At 42.3% G+C, this 27,203-nt stretch overlaps 8 protein-coding genes across 8 annotated transcripts; 3 read left to right on the top strand and 5 right to left on the bottom strand.

Annotated features, from left to right (window-relative positions):
• Positions 1-733: 733 nt before the first annotated feature.
• EAE97_010284 (uncharacterized protein) lies at positions 734-2,092 on the top strand (the record flags this gene model as incomplete). The annotated part of the gene is made up of 2 exons (XM_038880799.1): positions 734-846; positions 1,189-2,092. The coding sequence occupies 2 exons, from the start codon at positions 734-736 to the stop codon at positions 2,090-2,092; spliced, it is 1,017 nt and encodes a 338-aa protein (XP_038728509.1).
• A 910-nt stretch (positions 2,093-3,002) lies between these two features.
• Positions 3,003-8,118, bottom strand: EAE97_010283 (uncharacterized protein; the record flags this gene model as incomplete). The annotated part of the gene is made up of 2 exons (XM_038880798.1): positions 3,003-7,954; positions 8,040-8,118. 2 exons carry the CDS (start codon positions 8,116-8,118, stop codon positions 3,003-3,005), a joined length of 5,031 nt encoding a protein of 1,676 aa, XP_038728508.1.
• Positions 8,119-11,092: 2,974 nt separating this feature from the next.
• On the top strand, positions 11,093-13,755 carry EAE97_010282 (uncharacterized protein; the record flags this gene model as incomplete). The annotated part of the gene is made up of 3 exons (XM_038880797.1): positions 11,093-11,223; positions 11,286-11,477; positions 11,532-13,755. The coding sequence occupies 3 exons, from the start codon at positions 11,093-11,095 to the stop codon at positions 13,753-13,755; spliced, it is 2,547 nt and encodes an 848-aa protein (XP_038728507.1).
• Positions 13,756-15,547: 1,792 nt separating this feature from the next.
• EAE97_010281 (uncharacterized protein) lies at positions 15,548-16,117 on the bottom strand (the record flags this gene model as incomplete). The annotated part of the gene is made up of 1 exon (XM_038880796.1): positions 15,548-16,117. The coding sequence occupies one exon, from the start codon at positions 16,115-16,117 to the stop codon at positions 15,548-15,550; it is 570 nt and encodes a 189-aa protein (XP_038728506.1).
• A 3,126-nt stretch (positions 16,118-19,243) lies between these two features.
• Positions 19,244-19,456, bottom strand: EAE97_010280 (uncharacterized protein; the record flags this gene model as incomplete). The annotated part of the gene is made up of 1 exon (XM_038880795.1): positions 19,244-19,456. One exon carries the CDS (start codon positions 19,454-19,456, stop codon positions 19,244-19,246), a length of 213 nt encoding a protein of 70 aa, XP_038728505.1.
• Positions 19,457-21,195: 1,739 nt separating this feature from the next.
• Positions 21,196-21,792, bottom strand: EAE97_010279 (uncharacterized protein; the record flags this gene model as incomplete). The annotated part of the gene is made up of 1 exon (XM_038880794.1): positions 21,196-21,792. The coding sequence occupies one exon, from the start codon at positions 21,790-21,792 to the stop codon at positions 21,196-21,198; it is 597 nt and encodes a 198-aa protein (XP_038728504.1).
• Positions 21,793-23,248: 1,456 nt separating this feature from the next.
• Positions 23,249-24,208, bottom strand: EAE97_010278 (uncharacterized protein; the record flags this gene model as incomplete). Its single annotated transcript, XM_038880793.1, has 3 exons — positions 23,249-23,715; positions 23,784-23,859; positions 23,948-24,208. The coding sequence occupies 3 exons, from the start codon at positions 24,206-24,208 to the stop codon at positions 23,249-23,251; spliced, it is 804 nt and encodes a 267-aa protein (XP_038728503.1).
• Positions 24,209-25,279: 1,071 nt separating this feature from the next.
• On the top strand, positions 25,280-26,957 carry EAE97_010277 (uncharacterized protein). The gene is made up of 2 exons (XM_038880792.1): positions 25,280-25,680; positions 25,840-26,957. The coding sequence occupies exons 1-2, from the start codon at positions 25,601-25,603 to the stop codon at positions 26,843-26,845; spliced, it is 1,086 nt and encodes a 361-aa protein (XP_038728502.1). The 5' UTR covers positions 25,280-25,600; the 3' UTR covers positions 26,846-26,957.
• The last annotated feature ends 246 nt before the right edge of the window (positions 26,958-27,203 follow it).

Below are 27,203 nucleotides of genomic sequence, written 5' to 3'. Positions count from 1 at the left end.
AGATAACTATATAATTATATAGAGAATTATAAATAATATAACATTTTATCTTAAAAAAACTATAAAAGCAAAATATAATTTATTTTTAGAATCTATAATTATAGAATCAAGAGTAAAGTACTTATAAAATGTTTTTATATATTAACTATATATACATGATTAGATATGTGCGCAAGTGCGTATGTGAGCAATCGCAATTGCGATTGGGTGCGATCCGTGATAATTAGAGGACTTTCAAAATATATATATTATTATTAGAAATAATAATATTAATAAATTTTGAAGAGAATAGATATTTAATTTAATAAAATATTAATTTTCAAAAATATATATTTTTGATATATATATATATATAATTGAATAAAGTTATTATAATAAAAAATATATCAAAATAATAAGAAAATCTATTTGTATATATTAAAACTATATCAAAATAATATAATTATTAAATAATTTATAATCTTTAATTAAAAAGTCAAAAAATAACAAATTATTGGTTTTCCTATTAAAGCTAGAATCAAATTGTTTCAAACTCTATAGTGATAAACCTTCGGGAGGCCTATACCTCAAAATCAAGGCCAAAAAATTAATGTAATCACTGTGTGGTCTGAGGATGAGATAAACTAACTGCCGTTCTTTCCTTCTCCGAAATCGCAAACCTGCAATTAATACAATCTAGATAACAAACTTCGCAGATCCAGTCCCTCTTCTTCTTGAATTAAAGCCTTTCGAAATGTCACCGCTTGCTACTGTCGGTATCATCTCAATGGGAGAAATGGGTATGGGTGTTGCAAAGTTGCTCATTGCTCATAATTATCGAGTTGTGACGAATATTGAGGGTCGAAGGTTGGTTGTGTTATTTTCTATGACCTATTTTGTCCAGTAACTGTTTAAAGTGAGTGTAGTTCCCATGGAGAACTCATCATCAAACTGGCTCTGATTTCGAAAGAATAGACCATTTCGGCTTGAGACATGAACATCTCAAGTACTGTGAACTGTCAAGTTTGGAATGAAATTGGGAGGATATTCGTGATGGATGAGCCATTCTATCATCCGTTTTAAAAGTCGTAAGATGAGAAGCTAATGTGCCTCTCCAATCATCAAAGTTGATGATTGCAAATATATACTCATGAAAATCTTCGTTACTGTATCGTTATTCTACATTGAACTCACCTTCTTTCCACTCAGCCAAGATACCCATGATCGCGCTCAAAAATCCAAAATCGAACTTCTACCTACAGATGCATCCCTGATTTCACAGTCGGACTACATTCTCTCGATTGTTCCACCCCGTGATGCATTATCACTAGCAACTCGGATTACTACCGCCTTTAATTCGCTCTCTCCACCAAAATTTTCTCCCCTCTATTATCTCGATCTAAACGCCATAGCTCCTGCTACCGCTCGCTCAGTCGCTTCTCATATTAGTACCGCATCACCATCTATCAAATTCATCGATGGCGGAATCATTGGCGGTGCACCTAAACTCAAGAACGACACCACTACTCCTAATACCACGGCATCTATAGATCCAGACCTAGAACATGCTTGGAGCCGTCCTTCGATCCCCATCTCCGGACCTCATGAACTTTCCAAAGCTCCTGTATCTGGTGCACATTTAGCAGATCTTTTGAATACCAATTATCTCGGCGAGGAAATTGGCAAGGCATCAGGTCTTAAATGTTGTTTCGCTAGTACGACGAAAGGATTCACAGCCCTATGCATTCAAGCGTTCACATCCGCTCAAAGGTTGGGCGTCTTAGGAGAATTGGAGAAAGAGATGAGCGAGAGAGTACCTGGTTTATGGAAATCGGTAAATGGAGGAATCACAGGGATGCCCCCAAAAGCCTATAGGTGGGTAAGAGAAATGGAGGAAATCGGAATATGTCACGGGGAAACAGGATTCTCAGGCGGAGAGTCCACCGATGGAAAAGGTGTCTTTGGAGAAATTGCCGATGTTTACCGAACTGTAGCAGATGAAACAGTTCTCGGAGAGGAAAAAACAGAAAAGAGGAAAAGAGGAAAAACTGTCGAAGATGTGGCTCAATGTATGACCGAGGGCCTCGCAAGTAAGAGAGCAAAGAAGGAATAGATTCATTTACTCCTATTGCGAACTTTACTTCTTACGACTTGGGCTCGGTTTCATCTCGTCTCATTCCGTGGATTCTATTTGCAGAGTAAGATTTAGAGTGTGAAGGAATAAACGACACATAGATAGAATATTGGAAAGGATTACAATCCTTCGTGAAAATCCATCGATACAACGTTAGATGATAAGTCCAGTACCCATACATAGCTGAGCAGAGACAAATGTAATTATACTAAATATGAATATCCTACTCATGTTGATTCAAAATGATACATTAATTAGTCATAGGAGCAAAGGGACTGTAAAAAGAAATATACATAGATTATGTATGTAAAAGTTTCAAGTATGAATCATAATTCGCTATCGCTTTCGTTCATTCCGCAAGCGTTAGTATTATACGGACTTTTCATTAACATCCTCACTTCTCGGCGAAGTCCATATCTTTCAGTAGGTATATACATAATGAATATTGTGTCATTATATCATTATTATATACGAATATATTTACCGCTACATGGCTACACTACGATCAAATCCATATCCAATCGTGTCTCTCCTACAATGCAATCCACAACATCCCATCCATCACCCCCCAATTCCTCATTTCCATAAACAGATATCGATCGTAGATACAAAGACTTTGATACCTAGGTATATGATAGTAATAATACAAAAAAACAAAAGAAAATAACGAAAGTAAAGAAAAGAAAAACGACACCCTCCACTCCAGACAATCCAAAACTTTTCGCTCACTCGCTGAACGCTATAGTATGATCTCATTATCCTGTTTTGTAGCTACAAACCCTCCTCTGTAACATAGAAATATAAAAAATGAACACCTCTTTTCCTTTCCCCAAACCTCCAACCGTCGTAAGATGAAATATTTTAAATAACCGGCACTTTACAAGCCCACTCACATCAACAACCCCAAAAGTACAAAAGAAACCTGTAAATACAGTAATCCCCATCCACCAAGACTCATCCTCACACCCGCACTCTTCTTCTTCGCCGTCTCTGCTGCTCCTCCAGCACCCACAGTCATAGTCCCTACGACCACAATCCCTGTTCCTCCCGCAGCCAAACTTAATATATCTCCACCCTCCGTCACTGTTCCTCCAGCCGTAAGCGTTTGTCCCCCAATGACCAAGCTGTTCAACGGAACTACACTTTGCAAAGAAGCAGTACTTGTTACAAATCCACTATTTGCATTGACCACCACCGCATTTCCAGTAGGTGATAAAGAAACAGTAGATCCATCGACTGTAATAATTGAGCCAGGTTTCAAGGTTTGACTACCGATTACAACTCCAGAGGCGGAATTTTTAGTAAAGGTCGAAGATCCAATTACCACGACGTTTGAAGGAAGAGAGGTAGTACTACTAGGGGGAAGAGTAATAATAGTACTTCCCTGCGTAATCGCACCTCCGGGAGTCAAAGTGGCGCTTCCAATGACGAAATTGGATTTCGTGAAATCGGCTGTTACACTAGATGTTCCGACGACAACGACACCAGGGAGCGGTTCAGTGGTGGTTGACAGAACGGCCTTGGCACCATTGGATGGAGTGGGCGTGGGCGTAGTGCTTGTAGTTACGCCATTGATGATGACTGCAGAGCCGGATGGAGCGATGGAGATACGTTCACCACTTACCGTGGCTTCGGAACCGGGTTTTATGGTTTGTGACCCGACTACGAAGTTAGAGCTTCCTTGACTGAGAGTTAGAGAATTGAATACAACGGGAGCGATAGTGGTTTGGCCCGGTGAAGGCTTGATAGTTGTTGGAGTTATAGTCGGGCTGGAAATTACAGTGGTCACATCGGGATTGGTCTTTACGCTGGTGGGTGATACTTGGATGCTGGAAATAATGGAAGCGGTGTCGGATACCAAAGGTAATTTTCCTGTCCCGCCCGTTTGAATTCCAGGATTGCTAGCTACGGGCTGGGTGCCGACGACATCACTCGTTCCAGTGGTTGAGAGGGCTGTACTTTTGTCACTAGGTAGTCCAACTGGGATTCCAATAGCAGGAGTAGTAGTTCCAGTAGTTCCAGTAGATGAAGGTGGAGATGCAAGACTTCCAGTTGCAGTATTAGTTGGATTGCTTATTGGAGCTGTATCTGCTGGCTTTGTTCCAGGAACAGATACAGGGTTTGTAGAAACAGATGGAGTTGCCGTCGATCCAGGAACTGTAGATACTAGTGGGGATGATGTGTTTGTAGTATTATCAGCTGGTTTAGTTCCCGGAATAGATACTGGATTTGTTGTTACCGGTGGTGATACATTGCTTGTTGTAACTGGTAGCGGTACACTGCTCGTTGTTCCAACCGAATTAGATACAAGCGGTGATGCAATTGATGGAGAGACTGTTGATCCTGTTGGTGCAACATTGGTCGCAGTATCAGTTGATTTCGTTTCGGGTACAGACACGGGATTTGAAGTTGCTTGTGGAGTTGAGATAGCTTTGACAGTTTCAGTCTGAGCTTTAGTAGTCGGCGATGTTATTGGGGCAATATTTGAAGCATCTCCTCCGCCATTACTAGTGTTTGAAGTCACAGGACTACTCGTAGGTGAAACTAGCGAATCGGGTAACTTTGTGGTTGTTGGATTTGAAGTGGCTGCATCAGGTAACTTGGTGGTTCCTACATTAGTAGTAGGAGAGTCAGATGAATTCGTCGCAGCTGGTACGACCGGTGTACTACTTGCTGAGATCGAGGTAAGAGGACCGGGCAATCTAGTGGTTGCCGGATTTGAAGTAGGGGCGTCAGGTGATTTGCTCGTAGCTGGATTAGAAGTGATAGGAACTGCAATGAATCCAGGAACTGTAGAACCTGATGGTGGTATATTGCTTGTAGTATCAGCCGGCTTAGTCTCTGAGACAGACACAGGGTTTGTTGGGTTACTGGCTGCAGGAACCGATGGAGATGTATCTGGAGACTTGCTAATCGGGTTGGTTGTTTGTACACTGGTTTGAGAAACAGAGGTAGGCGCATCTGGCGATTTGCTGACTGGATTGGAAGTAATTGGACTGGAAGTAATTGGACTGGAAGTAATTGGACTGGAAGTAATTGGACTGGAAGTAATTGGACTGGAAGTAATTGGACTGGAAGTAATTGGACTGGAAGTAATTGGACTGGAAGTAATTGGGTTGGAAGTAGCTGGGTTGGAAGTGGCAGAAGTACTATCAGATATCTTACTAGTGGTTTCAGCCAATTTTGAAGTAGCAGAAACACTCGTCGAGACTATGATACTAGTAGGTGAAACAGAACCTGGTGTTTTCGAAGTGGAAAAGAATGAATCAAGGGTGATAGTATGTGGGCATACTTGTAAGACTTGACCGGCAACCGAGAGGGTTGCCGTACAACCTGAAATAACACTCGTATTCATTTCTGTTGATGATGGCTTAGAGACAGAAGTTTGAGTGGATGTGGTTTTCGTGCTTGATTCTCCTTGTGTCGACGCAGATGTCTTTGAGGAATGTGACTTCGATGATTCTGATTTAGTATTTTGGCTTGAAGTCTGAACCTTACTTGTAGGCAATGTAGTAGGTTCTGTTACTTCTTTTGCCGTCCCTGTCTTCGAAGTAATGTCTGAAGTTGAAAGCTTTGTTGTATCAGAAGTCGTCGATTGCTTATCAGATAACGATTTGATAGACGCGAGAGACGAGTTCGAGGCCTTGGGGTTTTCACTTGTAGTAGAAGAAGTATCACCGGCAGTCTTACTGGGTAATGAAGAGGATATATGAGAAGCTCCTTCAGTTGTTTTTGTAGTCTCAGTCTTTTCTGAGCGATTGGAGGAGGCAGTGCTACTTGAATGAACTTCCGAGGTCTTAATCGATGTAAATACTCCCTCTACTGAACTGCTATGCTTTGGAGTTTCACTGACTGATGATTTGACACTTGTTGTAGCAGTTTCAAGTACTCGTGTAGAGGTGCTCAATTTCTCGCTGGTACTTGCAAGCTTTGTACTTTGAGAAGTAGTTCCCGGTTTTTCTGTAATAAAAGTCTCGGTAGTTTTGCTCGTAATTTTTGTTTCTGATGTACTACTTTGTCCTTGTGAACCCGAGCTATGAGATGTAGTATCTGATTGCTTGATTACAGAAGAATTTTGTCCTTGTACACTCGAGCTATGAGATGTAGTCTGTGACTGTTTAATTGTAGACGAAGAGAGTGATTGTACACTCGAGCTGTGAGATGTCGTAGCGTCGGGAATTGGGCTGTGAGTACTCGACTGCTTTCCCGAAGATGACTCTTGAGTGGTTTGAGTAGGAGAAGTCTGAGTTTTAGTCTTTGAAGACACTACGGTTTGTCGAGCTACAGTAGTGGATTTCAATTCTTCAGTCGATTGATTTTGAGTTTGAGTCTGTACCCCAGACGCTTTCGAGGTTGAGAGGCCTAGAACTGATGAAGCTGACGAGGCCGATCTGCTTATTTCTGATTTGCTTTCTTGCGTTATTCGAGCAGGAGACGTTTTTGAACTTGTAGAAGTTGAGAAAACTGATGAATTTACGGAGAGGAATAGGCTTGACTCCGATTTGCTCTCACGTATTGTCTGAATGGATGATCCAGATGTTTCAGAGGTCGAGACTACAGTCGTAGTAGGTACTTGCGCAGAAGATGTTAAACTGAATTCCGATTTGATTTCGGGTGTTGTTTGACCAGAGGGAGGCCCAGGTGTCTTGGACGTCAAGATGTTTGACGATACCTTTGAAGGCTCCGATCCAATCTCCGATTTTGACTCACGTGTCGATTGGTCAGAAGTCTCAGAAGCTCTCGAAAGAGAGCTAGAGGTAGAAGTTTTTGAAGGTTGGGTCAAGCTAGCGTCAGACTTGGACTCATGTGTCAAAGGAAGAGAAGATTCGGATGTTTTTGACGTCAATGTCCCTGATGATCCACCTGAAGATACCAAATTAGCATCAGAGCTAGATTTTGAATTTGGAACAGTAGAAGCTGGAACAGTTGGCTGGGAGACTATTGTTCTAGAAGAGGATATCGAGAACACAGTCGTAGATGAAGCAGAATTAGAAGTCCTGGATGCGATAGACTCGCTCTTGGTAGTAGAAATCAGATTTGAGGATAAGGAATCGGTAGACTTGGAAGTACTAGAAATAATTGAAGGCTCAGACTTTGATATATCAGTATGCGTTGACGAGACGGATGAGCTGATAGTTTCTGAAGATGCAAGGAATTTTGTCGATTCAGCTGACGGTACTGTCAGTGTGAAGGCTTGTGTTGTTATCGTGCCACTAGATAAAGTCGTCGAAGAAAGTGGTTTCGAAGATAACTCAGATATCTTTGATAATGAAGATTCACCCACAACACTTGAATGCAACGCAGTGGGTGTGGTAGAGATACTTGAGGACTGGGTTGGATTACCAAGTGTTTCTGATGTCACTAAACTTATTGGCTCAGTTGACTTTGAGGTGATAGGACTAGAAGCGATAGCAGTATTTGAAGATTTATCGGAAACTTCAACGGAAGTTTTCGAAGACTGCAATGATAAGGAGGCTGGGTGGGAACTAGTAGGACTCGACTTAAGATCTGTATTGGAGGTTATAGTGTGTACCGATTCTTTCAATACGGATGACTCGGCCGAGGTTTTAATGGTAGCCTTTTCAGAAGCAGATTCCTCAAGGACAGCTTTATTAGTAGATGGAATCGATGTGGGTGTATGAACGATAGTGACAGTGGTAGGACAAGCTTCTCTTGCAGCTAGTAAGGGCTGGCCGCTTGTTGAGGTAACTGTTGCCGTACAAGAGATAGACAATATACTAGATGAAATGAGTGTGGCGGTCGGAGACCCTTTTGATAATATGGTAGAAGAAGTTGTATGCGACGATGAGGTTCCATTAGTATACCTTCGAACTACATCATCTAGGAGAAAAGAACGTATCAGCAGATGTAACACTTAACGCCACAAGATGAACCAATCCCACAAACCAATATTGACTAGTCTTACCTTGGTCTAGTTTAGAAGAAGCGGTTACTGGATCTAGAAGAGACAGGGTGCCTAGAAGAAGAACTGGAAAAACTTTCATGGTGAAAACGGGACAATACGCCGGGCATCAACCCGTTGATAAAGTCTTATGAGGACATAGAATTAAAAGAGACAAACGACGAGAGAAGGAGGAAAAGAACAGAATTGTAAGAGGAGGAGGTTCCTATATTCTTCTTGAAAGAAATGAAACCCTGGGGCTGAGTACCTAGGTAGGATATTGCTCACCCACGAGCCTGCATCACGGAACAATCTCATGATGAAATTTGGAAATATATTAAACAGTTGGGTTTGTAAGTTAAGTCACTTGGTAGTTGAGAAAGTAGCAAGTTAGATCCCCATCCTAAAAATTACAGGGGTGGTTTTCCCCTTCGCGATGGAATGGAAGGCTGATCAACGAGATCTTCATTAAATTATTTGCTGATGCAAGAGTTCGATGCTGTACCTGACACTAATGGACTTGCATCGTAAATAGAGTGACTTACTCCATTCGGCAGCTTAAATCCACCGTAAGCAACATGCATGGGCCAAATATAGAGCCTCCATCATTCGTAAACAAATGAGTGGGAGGAGCGGCAGGTTGAAGGATCAAGAAAGATCAAGGAAGGTCACGAAAGCGGCTGTGCCAGTTTGTGATGGGATGAATAAGACTCGGTTGAATTAAAATACAGTAATCCTAGTGGACACTTCAATATAATAGATGTGGCCCCCTGCAGAAATAGGTACACTGCGTAAGGGAAAACAACGAAGCACCCGAGGCACCTACAGATAACGATAGAAGCCGTTTTCGATCAACCTGGAGAATTAGTTAGGTGTGGGTGCACTGTGAGTGTGAGTGTGAGTGTGAGTGTAGGTGTGAGTGTGGGTGCAATGCAGTATGTTGGCTGCGCATTCTTCTTTCTCCTTCTCTCTCGCTCTCTTTCTCAGGATATTTTTGGAGGCGGAGATATTCTGAGGTAACATCGCTCCATATCACCAGAAACCTTGGAGTAAGACGGATTTCCTAGAGATCTGGTAGATACACTTAAACAGGTACCCTCGTGCGATAATGTAATTTATCCGATTAGCAGTACAGTGGGAGGATCAGTAGTGTAAGGCTCAGGTGGCAAATCTGGAAATGTATAACACACTCATCATTTCCAGATGTCTAAACGCTGCTGGAAGTGACGTGAGGAAGTGTTTTTTTCTCAGCACAATATCTGCTGTACTGGTGTACCTCCTCGTATCACAATGCCCAAACATATGTGAGAAAACTGGGAATCACTGGAGGCTACAATAAAAAATGGCTTATAGAATCAAAAATCGAATACGGCTGCCTGTTTCGTGTGTGTATGAACGAGTAGTTGCACAGGAGACTCGAATGCATTAGAGGATGGTCTCTTTGGGGGCTCTTTACGATGGCGATGATGATGATGGTGGTGGTGGGTAGTCTCGAGGTAGTCTCGTAATGTACTCCGTAGTGTACTGCCGTGTATGAGAATTGCTTAGCCACTAAAAGTATTTAGCGTATGATTACCTAATGATTACCTAAGTCTAGGCTTTCTTCATGCCTACTCCTACCTATCTACGAAGTAGTAATCTACTCAATCTACCCGAGCCCTCTATACCTTCTAAGTATTTCTTGAGACTTCACAACACGATATGAACACCTTAATAATGTAAGGTTACGCATATATATCATTCCAGAGCTCTCGTTACTGTCTATCATAATATTGTAAAATTCGCAACCATGATCACTCAAAAAATCATGAAATATTATAAGAGACAAATCGACCGGCTTCCACCGCGTCTCCGAATCCGACAGCTCCTTTCCATTCCAAAGTAACAATCCACATTTTAACAAACTATACCATCTTTTTCAAATCTCAATTACCACCAAAAAAAACTAACCGTCTGACATTCTCACTCATCATCATCCCTATTCCACGTTTTCGTAAGGATCCAACCTCGATTAATCCGATCCTTTGGAAACAAGGGTCCTTGGTTTTATGTGGAAATCAAATGACACGAAGATATCGTTACATCGTCGCGGATTTGAAGAATCAACCCCTTGATTTCTTTTGACAAAAAAAAGAAGCGGAAGGTCAGGGTGGGAGATGCTACTCTGAATTGCAGCACATTGTCGCATCACTTTGCCTTTGAAAACTTGAGAGCTTTACTGAGGATTTTGAATCCAGATTTAATGGATCAAAAATCAATCAACTCGGTGGTCGTGTAATGAAAGAGAGCCTCGTTTTACCACGGGGTTGTGTTTCAAATACTCAACTGAAATCATTTTGCTACAATTCTCGGGGTTCCTGATAGACTTATTATAATAGAGTACAGTATGGGGACCTCGGAATTACCTTCAAGCTCCCTTGTCATAGCTACACAGAGCCACACAAAAGCTTCATAAAGACTAGTGCGGTACCTTCTGTTTTCGTCATCCATCTACCAAGCGAGGATAGATTTCGGCCCCAAGGTTATACAGACTGGTGGACCTATGGTCTTATAAACCTCCCGCTTCTACGAAATGGTGATTGAAGATTGGTTAGTCATATACCACATATAGTTCATGACAAAGCCAAAGATGAATCCTTCTCATGAATTATGCTAACTGTCCAATCTCGCCCCTCTCTGTGTGTAGCACCATTCTAAGCTCTAGGCAAATTTGATAGAAGCTGTTTTTTCCTCCTCCTATCCATCCGCAGATCCTGGCAGTTGAAATTATCTGACACACGAAATGATAGTATGGTAGTATCATATAGGTGCCCGGTATGCACAGCACGTTTTTCGAATCCTCCAGGTTCTCGACCTTTCCTATGTACAGTACTTTTCTTTAGACTTTCCCGTCTTGATGCAGATCTTGTCGGAAATTTGTGTTCAAGTTACACCTCGTTCGTGCCGTTTGAACCTGTTTTCGTCTTTTCTCTTTTCTCTTTCTTGTCTCTCCTTACCAGCTATTGTATCATAGCCAGCATGTTCTGTCTTTTCAACAATTATTAATCTTATGAAACTCTCCTTAATGATATTTTCCAATGCCGATGTCTTCTTGGAGGTATCTGGTCTTCGCCCTATTGCCTACCCTCGGCTTTATTGAGCAGACTTTGGCTTCAGAAACTTCATCAACCCCTGTTACTCCTCTCACTGTCCTTCCAAGTGGTAATTGGTAAGTTTTTGTCGATCTTCAAGCGTCTATCTTAGCACGTCACTTGTTAACGATATCATTAGGAATGGTATTGACGGGAATTGGTCAAGCTTCTGGCTTACAGTGGGAACACCTCCTCAACCTATCTTGGTCTTCATCTCAACAGCAAGTAATCAACCTTGGGTCGTATCACCAGATGGTTGTACCTCATCAGACCCAGGAACATGTTATAGCTCGAGAGGTTTGAATTTTAATTCAAACTCGTCTACCACATGGTACGTGGATCATATAAGATACTTTGTATAATCATGGCACTAACAAGACTTTAGGGTCCCAAACTCCATTAATCTCGGAGGTGAATTTGCTTTGGAAGTTGAGTCCAGTCTAGGACTTACTGGCAATGGAGACTATGGCAACGATACCATCGTGTTGGGATCCCCGGGTAGTGGATCTCCCTCCTTAGGCTCACAAGTGCTCGCAACAATCGCCACTCATGACTTTTGGATGGGTCTCTTTGGTCTTAATCCGGCACCTACAAATTTCTCGAGCAAAACTGAACCTATCCCAAGTTATATGTCCAATCTTAAGTCTCAAGGCCATATCCCATCATTATCATATGGCTATACTGCAGGTGCCTATTATCGTAATGGTGGGGGAGCCAATGGTGGAGGAGTCTTGGGCAATCTTACTTTAGGTGGCTATGAAGAATCTCTCTTTATACCAAATAATCTTACTGTCGATTTTGCCACTTCCGGCGATGACTTGACGATTGATGTCAATGCTATCACGATTAAATCACCGGGTGGGACGTCGCAAGTCGTATCATCGCCATCATCCTCTTTTCCAGCTTTTATCGACTCATCAGTCCCATACCTATATCTACCAACAAGTATATGCCAAAAGTTCGAAGAAGCTATTGGTATTACCTACGATTCAGAATCAGAACTGTATTTACTGACTGATGCTCAACACACTACACTTGTGAACCGGAATGCCTCTGTTGTATTTACTCTCACAAATTCGACGTCCAAAGCCATGGTAAACATCACACTTCCATATGCTGCTTTTGATTGGTGGGCCGAGTATCCTCTTGTAAAAAACAGTACTCGTTATTTCCCTCTCAAACGAGCAGCCGATAATTCGCAAATCACACTTGGACGAGCATTTCTTCAAGAGGCATATCTGATTGCCGACTACGAACGTTCCCAATTTTCCATTCATCAACGCAATTGGACCACATTCTATCCCACCTCAAATCCAACTACAATCTTCCCTCTTAATAATCCCGCACCATTACCTTCGTCTCCAAAATCAAAGATTTCGACTCCTACCATAGCAGCCATTGTACTTGCAATTCTTGCTTCATTAGCTTTAACCCTCTGTCTAACAATTTTCATTCTTCGCCGCGCACATCAACGCAAACAAACTCCTGGACGGTCAAACACCGTTTCCACCTTCGCATCAACTTCTCGAAGCCTCTCGAAAAAAGAGTCGTTTCGATCCGCTCCCTCTTCTCCTTTACCTCTTCCCTTCATCTCCAGCAAAGACAAAGCGGACAAAAAATCTAAACACGTCTCTAATGCGCCTTCGGAGCTAAGTTTCTTCGACAAGGGCACTAATTCTGTCCTTTTAACGCCATCTAATCGCTCATTGGTGTCTCTGAACATTGGTAAAGCAATTGGAAGCCCCAATCTCACACTGAACCCTCAATATAACAATTCCGGTGTTTCTATCTCCCGTAAACCCAGCCATAGCAATGCAGCGGATAGTATCCTTAACAAAAACCTCAATTTGGTCCCCACCGAACCAAAACCTGCATTCCATCTCGCAAGTCTATCTACACGTCGTAAAGAGCGTAAGAAGAAGAGAAAAGAAAAGGCTCAGGAGATATATGAATTGAGTGGTGGTAGTGATGCTTTATGCTGGGCTGAAATGGATGAGATGGATGAAGAACTAGAGGAAATGGATATGGATAGCCGTGCAAGTAGTCCTGCTTTAAGCGCACTCAGTTTTGCAAGCGAGGCCGCTCTCATCACATCTAATCCCGAGAAACCAAAACCGTGGATGGATAACGATCGTGAAATCCGTGGGAGTGGAAGCATCATGAATATGGGCATGGACCGAGACAGTGGCATGGAACGCATGAACCAAATGGACAAAGAAGCAGAAGCATATCGGGAACGAAGCGGCAGTCATAGTCATCCCGGGACGGGAAATGACACTGTGACGACTAACAATAGCCGTGGGCGTGAATCACACTTTACAAATACGACGATGGGGATGGATACTCCGACAGATGGGGTTGGAACCGGCGGAACGTGGGAGTTTGAAAAATATTTGGATTCGAGTAAATTGCCTTGGGTGCAGAGAGGAAGTGGTTTGGGCGTGGTTATTGAGCCTCCTTCACCGGTGGCGCAGCCTGTTGCGGCGATACCAGCATTGAGAGACGGAGCTCAGGCCCCGGGTAAGAAAGTGGAAATTGTGAGAGATTCGATGAAGATTCCGGGACAGAAGAGGGAAAGTGAGAAGGGGGTTGTCTGGGGAAGATTCTAGGATCTTTTACTCGCAGACTTGTTTGATCTCCGTGTTGGATGTTACTTTGTGGCAATGTAACACATATTACCTTGTAAGTTAGTATTTGGAAAAGAAAGAAAGGAGAAAAGAAAATCGGGATATTTATGGATTATGAATGGGAGGGGTTTTATATATTCACGCATTTGCACATCATTATCATTGTCTTTCTACAAGGAATATCGGAGTCGGGATATAAACAGGACGAGGCTTTAAGAAAGGGATTTGGAAGATATTTTCATGAGTTGATACCTGGGTTTGAAAAGAAAAGATGTGGAATTTGAAGGGAGGGGGTTCATTACTTTCTTATGGATATATTTTTCAGCAATTGAGAGGAGCTATGCGAATAGTATTCAATAGGTTTCTCGTGCCAGTTAAAATACCATCTTGGTTGTCCGAACAGCTATGGTATATTTTTCATCAATGCCGTTTATGGATTAGATCATCGTTGACTCCATCATATCCCAACATATCTCCTCTCAGCGTTTTCTTAAAATACACACTCAAAGTCTACAATACCATTATCAATACATATCATACCCAATCCCATCTCAAGCCCCCATCCCATAATCTATCCCTCACACTTCACCCCGCCCAGTATAAGGTGGTGGCGCCCCAAGTATCTCCACCTCTCCATCCACCACATCCACTTCATCAATTCCATTCCCCCCATCATTACCATTCATTCTCTCTCCTCCATCTGCCGTCTCAACAACATCCCCTTACTCTCTCCCACCAACCTCACAATATCCCATTCCTCCTCTTCTAAGCGGCAACACCCCTCTCAATCCTTTCCCCCGTCTCCCAATCCCGCCTCTCCGGAGAGGAATCCTGGTACTTGATTCTAACGCATTGGTTTCTTGAGTTTGAGGAGATAGAGAGGAGAATGTAGCCCATGATTGGGATGGTGGGATCCATGGTGGGGAGGGGGATGGTGGGGTGGAAGGGGTGAGTTTGTTGATGATGGAAAGAGGGTGGAAATTTCAAGGTGGGAGACTGGTGGTTTGGTGAGAGTGGGAGTGGGAGTGGGAGTGGGAGTGGGAGTGGGAGTGGGAGTGGGAGTGGGAGTGGGAGTGGGAGTGGGAGTGGGAGTGGGAGTGGGAGTGGGAGTGGGAGTGGAGGTGGAGGTGGAGGTGGAAGTGGAAGTGAGATTTTGAAACGTTGCCGGAAAACGTTGTGGTATTTTGGATACAGACTTCCTGGTATGCGATAATATGATTCGAATTTTGGATAATGATCGTAAAGAAAACGTAGATGTGGAAGGTGTAATCTAAATTGCAAGTTTGTCTAGACATAAAACATCAATCTACTTACTTAAGATCTCGAACGGACTCGGAAATTCAAAAAGATATTGTGTATGACACGACTCTAGCAAATAAATGCATTTGGGTGAAGTGACTCAATGATAGTGGTTACAGTTACAAACTATGATTCACATTAGAGACATTACTCATGGATGAATCATCTAAATCAAGCAATCATCAATTGTACGGGTTTTGAAGCTTTGAATGAGAACAGATGCAGAATCTTTATTGTGGAAATTTCTAGTATCGAAAACTATGTTCCTGCACAATAAAGCCCATGAGACTCCAAGTCTCTGTTTGTCAAATTTTTTCCCTTCCCTTCCGTTTCCATCTCAAAAATCAACGCAGAATTTATCAAGATCGTCCAGCGAAATATATAATGCGAGTTAAACGTATCCTGTTCCTGAACCCAGCTCAGAAAATCCATATACTAATCATAGCCATCGATAAACTCAAGCACGAGTAAAAATTCAGCTATACGGAGGAGGGGGAAAGACCGTAACGTGCGAATCTGTCTCTCTAGATCGGCCTCTGATTTCAGCGCATGGAGAAGGAAATATCGGGACTGGACCAGAGGGGATGTAATTCGTTGTTATCACAGGATTACTGTGAAGTGCGAAGTTTCTTTCGTCGTTCTTAGTTTCGGTGGAGATACTCGAGGCCAAACTAGATACTTGAGATTGTTTTGGAATATGATTGACGACTGGAGTATTGGTTGTAGGTAGTAGATCTGTTGTTAAACCTTTGCGATTGCCCAAAATCCTGCGCCAGATTCTTGAAGTCCAACGTTTGATTATGTGATAGACATTTTCCAAAGAAAGAGCAATAGCGTCTGAGACGCGCATCATACCCGCGACTGCTAGGAAAAGAGGAAACGCAGCGATAGCCGTAATTGTCCAAAAAACAAAACCAAGAATGCAACCCACAGCAAGCGGCGACGAACCTATGACCAACAAAATTTTGTCGAAAACACAATGGACTAGCTGAATTCGGGGCTTGCGATCAGTGGCGTAGAAGTAATCCAGCATTTCCCCCCACATTTCGACAGGATGATAAGACTGCATATCCGATGATTCGTAGAGTGTGATTGCAGTGGTGGGAAGAGCTTTATAAACTCGACTTAAGCCTTTCAGATCTCGATTTGCGTTCGAGAGGTATGATTCAGGTACAATGATGCTAGTGCGGGTGTAAATTCTTCCAAATCGTTAGGATTTAAGGATGAGACTGGAATCTCAGAGGTGGAGAGATCGTAGTGGAAGTCGATATAGCATGACACTTATACTTGCGTAGCCTGATGTCGTATATTCACTCGAGCAGTCGGTAAATTCGTATAATGTGGGTAATTCATTAGCGAGGAGTTAAAAAACTATCACTTTCTAAATTTCCATGAATAACTAGGTAATAAAACTCCTTTACCTCCATAATTCTAACTCTAACCCCTCCCTCCTTTCTCATGAATTTATATCAAGATTTTGCCAAATAAGCATTCGGCGGCACCTTGATCATGGCAAATTGCTCCAGTCGCCGTGCTCTAGCTTGCGCTTTTTCTTCTCTACTGATCTGAGCCTCTAGTTTCCTCTTCTTGAGACACCCGTATCCACAGAAGATGAATATCAATACGAATACTAACACTGCCCCTGCTACGCAGAAAACAAGACCGGAAATGGAGCTGTTACCATGATTTGGATATGTGATAGATGTAGCGCTGTCCATGTCTGGGAATTGTATTCTAGAGATGAAGCCCTTCTAGGATTGTAGGTTGCTTGAGTGTGAACGTTATTTCTCGGGATCGCGGTGACTTTGTAGAATGAGACTGTATGATTGCAACTGTAATGACTATAATCACTAGCTTTTGAAGAGTGTAGGAAAGAATTTACAAGAATACGTGTTCTCTTTACATTTATATGGATACACAATCGAAATTGGGTGAAAGATAGGAGGTTGGGGAAGCGAAAAGGGGCAAGGCAGGAATGGAAAACCCGCCTTCCAAGTTTGGGATGGGCAAGTTGTTCACAAAAAACTTGAAGTCTCAACAATCTCCACAGATCTTGGAAAGGTGCGGAATTATTTGGATAAAAAAATATCTAAAGTGGCTAGATTATGAGACTAAGATGGGATTGTAAGATGCCGGTTTTTGTCATGCCAATTCATTTCACTACCATGTTCTTCCATTCCAGGAAACATTCCAACGCAATAGAACGGTGGAGAAAGACCACCACATAAAAAATAACTTTCGTCATTGAAATGTGTAATCTGTAAGTAAACTTTCTGAGCCCTGTAAAGGCTAGTCTGAACAAACGATAATTAGAAGTTTGTGCAGAACAAGATCACCAAATGAAATTCACTGAGTTGTTTTCAATCCTCGTCTGAGGTTTGACTAGCCCAGAGAGACTTGAAAAGTTGAACAACTTCCGGAACGCCACGGCTCATGTCCATGATTGTTTTTGAATGATTATTCACAGCTATCACTACGGTCACTGGAACGGAAAGAGTGGTAAGGAAATTCAATTGCTTCTCAAAAGTTTATGAATACTGAATGCTGATTGACATAAAAAAGCTCTAGAAGGGAGATTAGTTCTGAAAGGACATCGATGTTGCACAGAATCAATATCAACAAGGTTTGATCTCTGATGTCCTTAGTTTCAACACCCTTCTCACAAACTCCCTTCCCCCGCCCATGCTGCCTTTCCAAAATACACATGAACAAAAAACTGCAAAGGAATAATAGTTTCCACCAAGCACTATTAGAACTCAGCACAGTAGCCTGCCGATTATGACGCATCAATATAGTTCTTGCCCGAGAATATTTGAGATAGATGCAAGGGATCGATTCCATGGTCAAGAGCCACCGTCACCACCATCACCACCATCGGGGCCGTAATTGCCGTCGCCACCACCATACCCGCCACGGCTATTCCTATTCCTACAACAACAGATGAGGAAATAAATTAGAACAACAAGTCCACCTCCGACTGCTAGTCCAATAATGAGATTCTTCTCCATTTCGTACTCAGGGTGAATCGCTGGTTTCGGAACAACTTTTGCAATCGTTATGAATGGGGTTGTGATCTTTGTTATGAATTATTGATATCTAGCGAGCTTTCCTGAGATGTTCTTGAGAGGAGTTCGTGATGGTAAGAATATCTCGGATTCGATGAATCGAGGAGGTAGGATGATGACCTAAGGGAGCTGAGATGTAAGGAATTAGTCTTTTCTTGATCGTCAGAAAGAGCTGTATTATCAAGTAGTGCTATCACAAACTGCTGAAGTGGCTGATGGTAAAATTCGTAATGCAAATCGAGCTGATGGAGTGTTGAAAGTTGGGGCATAGGTGACCCTTGGAATTCTAGAATTCTCATGAACAAGGTATTAAGTTCTCATTAGCGAGATCGAAAAATTGAAATGACTCTAATTTTGAATTCACTATGATGTGGTATATTACATATCAATTTTTGTTTTCAATTTTCCCTTTTCGATGTTGGTTTGACCAACGACCTGTCTGAGATCAACTTCACAGGCGATAAACTACGTATCACAAAGTCTGATAGAAAATCTAAATCATAGCGAATTTTCTTACCCATAAGTATGGACAATAGAAGCGAGGTCAAGCGATTGATGAGAGAACCTTGATTATTCCTAAATACCCGAGCATCTACTTGATACGAGATGTCCTCTCAAAATCCCTATGTAGCGTCTCCGAAAGCACGTCTTGATCCTCAATTACCATCTTCCAAACATCACGCAAACAACACAAAAGAAATAAAGAAAGCAAACACAATCTCCAAGGACCCAAACACCCAACTTCACGATACCGTCCTTTGTCGAAGAGATCACAACCAAACAGATCGTTAATCAAACGTATCAAAACTCAACAAGCATAACAACCTCCAACACCAAGAACTAGATATCTTATGACATACTTGCTCTTTAAATCAAGCCAAACTCTACGGTATGACCCAAGATGACGCGGTTAATCATGGCGATAATTTATCCATCTCCACTCATCGTCGCGTCTCCGGCACGCTTCGCAGCAAGATTGAATTCTGCGTGCTGTCAGTCCGACTACTTTTTCGACTAGAAATCGGCTATCAAGGACTGATTCAAATGACTCTTAAAAGTGACTAATACTACTCACATATGACTCGAGCGAGCTCTCAACATCCGAGTCACTGCAACTCTTTGTCGACAAGAATTTCTTTTGCTCTTTTCTTGTCTCTATTACTCTCAATATCATATACCATAAGTATCATGGCAATACCCCCCACAAACACGACACCTACTACTACCAAGAGTTCAAACAAATGAGAGAAGTCTTCAGGTATCTCTTTGGTGTTTTGAGTAAAATTTGTGGAATTGGGAAGTTTCTGGGAAGGCGACATGGTGCGGAACCGTGAGCAGTGTAAGCTGATTGAAGGCTATGGAATTCTAAGTTTGAGTCGTGGTATGATGAACAGTAGTCGAGATCTAGTGAGTTGAAAAGCTGAGAGGATAAAAAACAGAAAATGCTTCCAAATGATAAGGTGACGAGAAAGGGAGGATGTACAAATGCGAGCACGCGAGATTGTAAAGTTTTAGCGTTTAGCGATAGGAGTGCCGACAGTTCGAAAGACAACACATTCAATGTGCAGTATGTGATAGAGTCTGATCTTGAGAAGCAAGTTGTGGTGTTGAGAACGTGCTGACTTCTTTGATCTTGGAATTTTGATATATTTAGAACTCAGAAGGTGCATTGATAATTAGTCTACCCTAAGCCAACAATGACTCCTAGTGTTTTTGATAAATTAGAATGAATTCTATCAGTCATATTAATAATACACACAAAAACTTCAGTTGCGAGTCACTGCTTTCGAGATACCGCTGCAGAGGAGTATAAAGTGTTCTGCTTCGGTAGATTGAAGCAACGGGTTGGAATCTCTGATAGAAGTGAAAGCACATGGTTTCAAACCCCACGAACGGGGCCGATGGAGCGTCTAGAGTTTAATTTGGTAGATAAGAGAGAGAGAGAGCTATTGATAGATTAAAGTATAGATTTCAGTAAGACAGCTAGACCATATTTCAAAAAGATTAATTCCTACTTCACACAACCAAAGCTCACGTATCTCCTCTCTATGTTGATTCCAACTCTCCTCCTTTACAAATACATTTAAACAAAAACCCGCATTCCGACGACCCCAGAAAGACATAAAGAGCACGCAACTGCCGTTTCGGACTCCATCCAAACGTCCCATATGTAAGCAAAACATACCAGCATCGCCATCAACAAATATTATGGACAATTCCGGACTTCTGTGAATGCTTCTGCCTGTCAGGAGCTGAAGGCATGGCTGGCTGACTGTATTGCACCACTGGGAGCACCGGAGCCCTTCTCGCTTTCCATAATAGAAATCCAACAACAGCCGAAATGGCTACCGCGCACACTGCGACATGGAATGCCCTCAATAATTCCGGCATTGTGAGCTCGAGATTGGAGTATGAGGTTTGAGATTGAGCTGGGAACACCAGGAAGATTTTGAGGATTTTGTGCAATTGATGTATTGCAAATGTGAGGACTATCGAGTAATATTCTGCAACACCAAAGAATCCAGGTTTTTAGAGTTGGGACCTGAAGGATGGACGTTGAGTTTTGATTGACTGAAAAAGTTCTTTGAGAGAAACAATTGGGAAGAATTCGAAGAGGAATTGTGATATTATCGAGGAATGGGGAGTCATGATGAGTCTGAGTACTCAAGAAATGACTGCATTCACAATGCCGGTGACTTCCAATATATCAGGGCTGAATGACTTGACCGTTAATCTGAGTCAACAACTAGGTAAACTTGCATATGAATCACTATTGTTACACTAGTCATGAAGAAATAAACTGAGTAAAAGAAGCGATGAAAGTTGGAACAGTTGATAGTAGAAAGCAATGCAAACATTTATAGTTTCGATGACCTATGAAATCCCTAAAACCATCCTCCCCTAGTCTAAGCGCCGTCCGGATTCACATATCCACATATATCCCAAGAATTCTATCACTGAATAATTTACACAAGGTTCTGATACTGGTGTGCGACCGAAAAAGAAACTTTGATTCCTAACCCTCCTAGTCCCTAGTACCAGCACCGACTTCATATCCTCAACCTCGAAACTTACGAAGATGGTTGTGTCTACTGCCAGTAGTAGCCAATGACTGCGGACTCGATGGAGTTGTAGAAACCGGGCCAACGTCAGAAATTGGATCTGATGACGAAGCAGCAGAGTTTTGGAATCCTGCTGCGGCCGACAAAGTACTTGGTGTTTCTACTGTGAAGGATGAGTAAATATCGATAGACGAAGCACTACTAGAAGTAGAGGTCGATAAGGGTTGTACACTGGCTGATGTAGCTGTAGTAGTCGGAATGGTGACAAACTGACTGCCTGGATTGCCAAGATTTGTTTCCGGAGTAAATGAGCGATGTCTATTGCGATATTGAGCCGATGTGTTATAATGGGTATGAGATGGGTGAACTTGAGGGGATTCGCTTTTCTCGAGAACAATATGTCTAGTAGTCAAAGTGTTTGTAGGGAGGCTCCTAGCGTAGCTATTGTGTAAATTCATGCCCGCCATTTCACGCTTTCCGGAATGTGGATGCTTGTTATGGGAGTTGCGCAAAAGGATAAAGGCAGCGATACCTCCTCCACAGGCGATCAAGAATGCAAGGAATATTAAACCTTGCTTAGTGTTGTGATGCATCTTTGAGGATTCTGCACGGATCGTGTGATGATGTTATTTGCTTCCTTCTTCAAAGCTACTTGATATCTGTCTTGGAGGGGGAGGGCTTGCTATAGGCGTTCGTCTTGGATGCCGAGTATGTGTTGAATGCGTTCGCTTTGTATGTCGAGTATGCGTGGAACGTGAACGCCCTTGTGACCGAGTCTGTGTTGGATGTGAAAATTTTGGTTGCCGAATGTGTGCTGGTCGAGGACGTCTTGGAAGTTGTCCTAATTCTAAAAGGTTTAAGATAGAGTTGTTTTTGGTCTTACGAGGTTGTCGGAACGAGAAGTAAAGAAGAATCGCGGCTACAAATATAAAGCATGCGCCTGTGATTGCATATACATTTTCTTTACTGAATTCCATAATTGGTGACTGTTTTTGTCTTTACTTCAGCGAATGATCTTGTGATCAAGTGAATTTCTGGAAAGAAAGATGACTGTAGTCCTCATGCGTGGAGCTTGGAGATGTGATTGGGCGGGCTCAGATATTAGGTAATGGGATTGAGACAAAAACAAAAGTAAAGTCCCTAATTAGGACCACTGTGCTGTATCGAAAATTGCGATTTCTCGAAAAGGAAAGGGCGACCATTTAGAAGCAAATGCGCTCAAACTTCATACGGCATCAGAGGCTCGTGTATACGTGCTGTACTTTCAAATAACTCATGAATCATCACACCTCTGTTATTTAGTAACATGTGCATATTTCAATAGAAATTCAACAAGCTAATGGTACCAAGCTTCACAAAGAGAAGGTATTGACATGCCTGATAGGAATCATTGGCCGCCAGCCATGAACAAGGTACTTTCCTTGTCACAGCTCTTAACTACAGACCAACATAGACATGCTGTTTTACTTCTTTGTAATCATCACTTTTCATAGTAGACAGAAGACGGCCTATAGCTCTCTTTCCAGCCCACATGAAGGTGACAAGTCTTGGGGCAAAATGTCTCCAAGTCAAGCAGTCTCAACCAAAGTATTCGAAAGGAGAGATGAGTATGAATAATAACGAAGTGAGTAAAACAACTGCAAAAACTTTGAAAGTATTCTAAACTTTTGAGAATATTTCGGAACAGGATTCAAGAATGAAGGGAAACTTCCAGTACCACATTGCGGAGTGCTTTCAGCAATAGCACAGCCGTAAACTATGGCTTTGTTTTATTTCCTCCCCCTCCCTCCCACCCCCCGAAAATAATAGCGATTAGAGAGATCCACAGAAAAACTATTAGCCAGCTAAGTTCTCCGCATTCTTAATTATCTTCTCAATTACCCGCCATGTCGGATCTTGTACCGCTTTTCACTTTTATAATCGCTTGTGCTGCCATGTTTCAAACTGTGATACTTAGTCAAATTTACAAGAGTTACCCCAAATCAAACAGCGCTACTATTCATTATCATAATCGTCATAAAGAGTCGTGTGCCAACCCCGTCAGCATCACTACCATGGTAATTGCAGAGGCGTAGGTAGGTCCGTCCCGATTGTTACATCCGCGGTACCAATATCTCTAGGACCCCTTGGTGCCCAGTATTGACCCGACTTACTGATGTCTAGTTTCTCTGTCCATTCAACCAAGCTCTTCGCAGCTTCATCGGGCGTCACTGCTCCTCCGTCATCCCAATATTTATCAAATCCAACCCCTTTTGTCATCTCTGTTCGCATGAATCCAGGATGCAGAATCGATACAATGATTCCATGCTCCTTCAAATCTAGCGAAAGGAGCTTTCCAACCATGTTGAGAGCAGATTTTGAGGCATGATGTCCATAATTACCGCCACCTTCCTTCTCGTGTCGCAAAGTAATTGAGCCCGATTCGGAGGAGATAAGAAGAATTTTGGAACCTCTGGTGATGTTCTTGGCGCGGAACAAAGATTGGACTATGAAGGGAGGAGAGATGGCTGATGTTGCTAGAGGGCACAACGTTAGTCTATACAAAGCAAGATTCGGCGTGATGAAGATGTTGAAAAGTACTTACTGTACATCTTCACTTGTTCATCCCATTTTGGACCACTTGCAAAGTCTTCTGTGGCAAAATATCCAGCTGTGATAATCTGAGATTTAATCAGTCACATTTAGCTGCTGTGCAACACCCTCAACCTATTGTCCTTCTAATAAACTGGGTTAAGTGAGCGGACATACAACGACATCGAATGTAACTCGTCCACCCTCGACCATTCCACCACCGCCTCCGAGCATACCCAACTGATTTACCAATTTTCTGCCTACTCCTTCTTCTGCAACATCAATATTGGGTATCCATACAATCTTTTCATTCAGATTGAATGGGCCAGTAGCAGCACGAGTGGTTCCATAAACAGTTGTTGATTGTTGCGAAGCGTAACTCTTCGCAAGTGAAGCACCTAATCCACGAGTGGCACCTACGATTAAGATATTGGTCATATTGAATAATTGACTATGATTGAGATATCGAGAAAGGATTTGCGTTGAGTATCACTGAATATCTCTAAGCAGAGAAGTGGCCAAATCTATGTGAGCATTGCACTTTGGGCTGTTGACGTAGCCATGACGTCTTTTTAGCGTTAGATGATGACAAACTTAGCGTCTGCAACCCCACATCAACCTGTTCGGGGTTTCAATCCAGAGTGAAGCGTGCTATATATCGTGATTTAAAGCACCAAAAGCCCATACTATATGGCCGGAGAACGAAACGATTCCTCTTTTTATCAAATTCGAAGGAAGATTCCAAGTGGAGTATTTTAAGTACCTAGTAGGTGATGGCATCATTTATGATATAAAGAATCGACATAAGCTTTGGTTAATCGATGATTCCAATGCTGCTAGACGGTACCATTAAACAGAACAATCATTCCTTGACTGCTTTCAGCTACTCCTGGTCTCGCATACATGACCATCCCTTCTTCTCTCCCTGGAGAACAGGCAAGAGTGGGCGATAGTAACTAACAATCATGAATGTCGAAGAGAATCTCACAATGCAGCCCAGAAGCCCCCCACAGGTTTGGAAGATCTTGGATCTACTACTTCTAGGTTTCGTCCTAACACCACAGACTAGAGCAAAAAGGTTCGCTCGCAAGTCAAAGATTGAAGGAAGGTCCAGAGACAAACGATGAATCTAGAGGTTGCAACCTACAAATTCTCGATATTCTACCATGCAGTTTTGAGAAATAGCATAGTGGTTTCGAATCTCGAGGACCCATAACATACCCCTTATCAATGCCTTCCTAATTTAGTAGATGAACTCTTATTATTAGCTATAGGGACACCAGGGAGTTTAATGCCAGCGTAGGTAAGCAGAATATGAGTCTTGGTACGAAATTAGCGTACTCGTTTGATGTAATTACATCGATATAGGGTGAAAACAAGGATGGATAATCGTTGAGAAGATCAATCGTAATTTCAAAAATACATAGACTAGGTGGTTTATCCACAAAATCCTGAATCTTTTAACCTATCACTTAGTGCCAAGATACGCAGGAATCACATAGATATCCCCCCTCGAATTCAAAGTTGCCCCCAAGGGTACTTCATACGGCGCATAATACCAGCATTACCATCACATCAGATTGGCTTACTATCCAAAAGATTATCACATCCACATTGATATTTCCGATCGTTCACTACAATACTGCGCAGCCAAGATACGAACTTCCCCTTACTAACACACTCTTCTTTTTTCCATAATGTTTATTTTATATATCACCTAACGTCCCCCCTTCATCGTCTATGGGTTCCGAGTTTATATGTATGAAATTTACGTCTCGATACATATCGTCTCTATAAGGGATCGCAAGCACTCTCGTTAATTCTTCCACTATGGCGTCGTCACACGAATCGGGGTCCTTCCTATGGAACAGAAGGATGCACAGGAGTTTCATTTTCGCGATTGGTATTTTGTATGTTCTTTGTTCCTTGCACCGGAGGGGATTGCGCGCTCTGCGATAAGATCCAATCCTGTCTGGGGATTTTAATCCATTATCTGATCCCCAGGAATTTGGGAATCTCCTCTGTCCATTCAATGTACCATGCTGGACATTAATTCTAACTATTCGCAGAAGTTTGCTTATGTTAGTTGTTTATTACCAATACGACTTGTCATCAATATCGAAATTCCACCTAGACAAAGTAACACCAGGAGGGGGCGTGGTGGGCGATTCTATAGCGACAGAATCAAATCCTTCGACTAGTGTAGCCTCGACAGGCCCAAAGGGAGGTTCGACTAACACGAAAGTCGAATTGGACCAAACGCGGGTTGCTCTCCTTCTCGAAACTCGTCCTTTACCTCACTTGCCCGCTCTCCTCTCACATTTTATATCCGTTTTACCTGCACCGTGGGTTTTTCGCTTCGTTGGAACCCCCGAAGCCAATGCATTGATCTCCTCTTCCTCATCTCTTTCCGGCCATGTCAAGACCGGAAAACTAGTCATTACCGAGCTCCCCGAGAGATATGCCATCAAAGACCAAGAGACTATAAGCATGACTCTTACAGATTTGACCTTCTACAGAGATTTTCTCGCTCCTGCGGAATGGCTTCTGATGTTTCAAAGCGACTCAATTATATGCGCAGCTTCTGAGTACAACATAGAAGACTGGATTTCCAAAGACTATTCCTGGGTAGGTGCCCCATGGAACATGGCCGTAAAAGGTGGAAATGGAGGATTGAGTCTCAGGCACATCCCTCCCATCCTTAAAATTCTCGAAAAAGAAGTTCGTGAGCCCGGTACCCCGTGGGAGGATCGTTGGATATGCGATCGCCTCATAGCATCGAATGCTGCCAAAATGCCCGGACCAGATGTAGAAGTCAAATTCAGCGTGGAAAGCCAGTGGTATGAGAAGCCCTTTGGTTATCATCTAATAGGAAGTGGTAAATTCTTGATCCCAGCCGTCTGGGACAATAAAGAGCGCAGAAAGCATATTCTGGAATACTGCCCGGAAGTCAAAATTGTCCTGGATATGGATTTGAGCAGAGAGAAAGAGAAGTTGGCCAACGAACTTGAGGAACTAAAATCTCCAAAGGCTGGCACGGAAAAGGAGAAAGGAAAGGAAGATGGACCCAAGTAAATTAACATGGGAGGAAAAGAATATAAACTTATAGAAGACTCAGCAAATATACATAATACCCACGAATAATGATGTCAAAGTTAATATACAAATTAAAGATACAATTATAATTACGAATCATTCTATTCGCACGAAAATGAGAGGATCATCATGAAAGTACTAGCTAACTGGCGAAGGGAGTTTCACTCAATCTAGTACAGGTCTTTGCATACAACACAACTCACAAATGGAAGCTTCCCGGTTTGAATCTTGACATATATTAAGGATTTTGACACAAATCTATAGCCCGGCCAGATCAACCGGAGAAGCTCTAAAAATATAGGTTACACCACTACAACCAACGCTGTAGAACGACGCT

This window comes from Botrytis byssoidea (genome assembly GCF_014898295.1).
Source record: "Botrytis byssoidea strain MUCL 94 chromosome Unknown BBYS_026, whole genome shotgun sequence".
Classification (NCBI taxonomy): Eukaryota; Fungi; Ascomycota; class Leotiomycetes; order Helotiales; family Sclerotiniaceae; genus Botrytis; species Botrytis byssoidea.
This window is presented reverse-complemented; position numbering and strand designations above follow the sequence as displayed.

Excerpts from the sequence above, each read along its gene's own strand:
- EAE97_010277 (XM_038880792.1), top strand. The coding sequence starts at position 25,601 with ATGGCGTCGTCACACGAATCGGGGTCCTTCCTATGGAACAGAAGGATG. Across the intron at positions 25,681-25,839 it reads ATTTTCGCGATTGGTATTTT|AAGTTTGCTTATGTTAGTTG; the intron begins GTATGTTCTTTG and ends AACTATTCGCAG.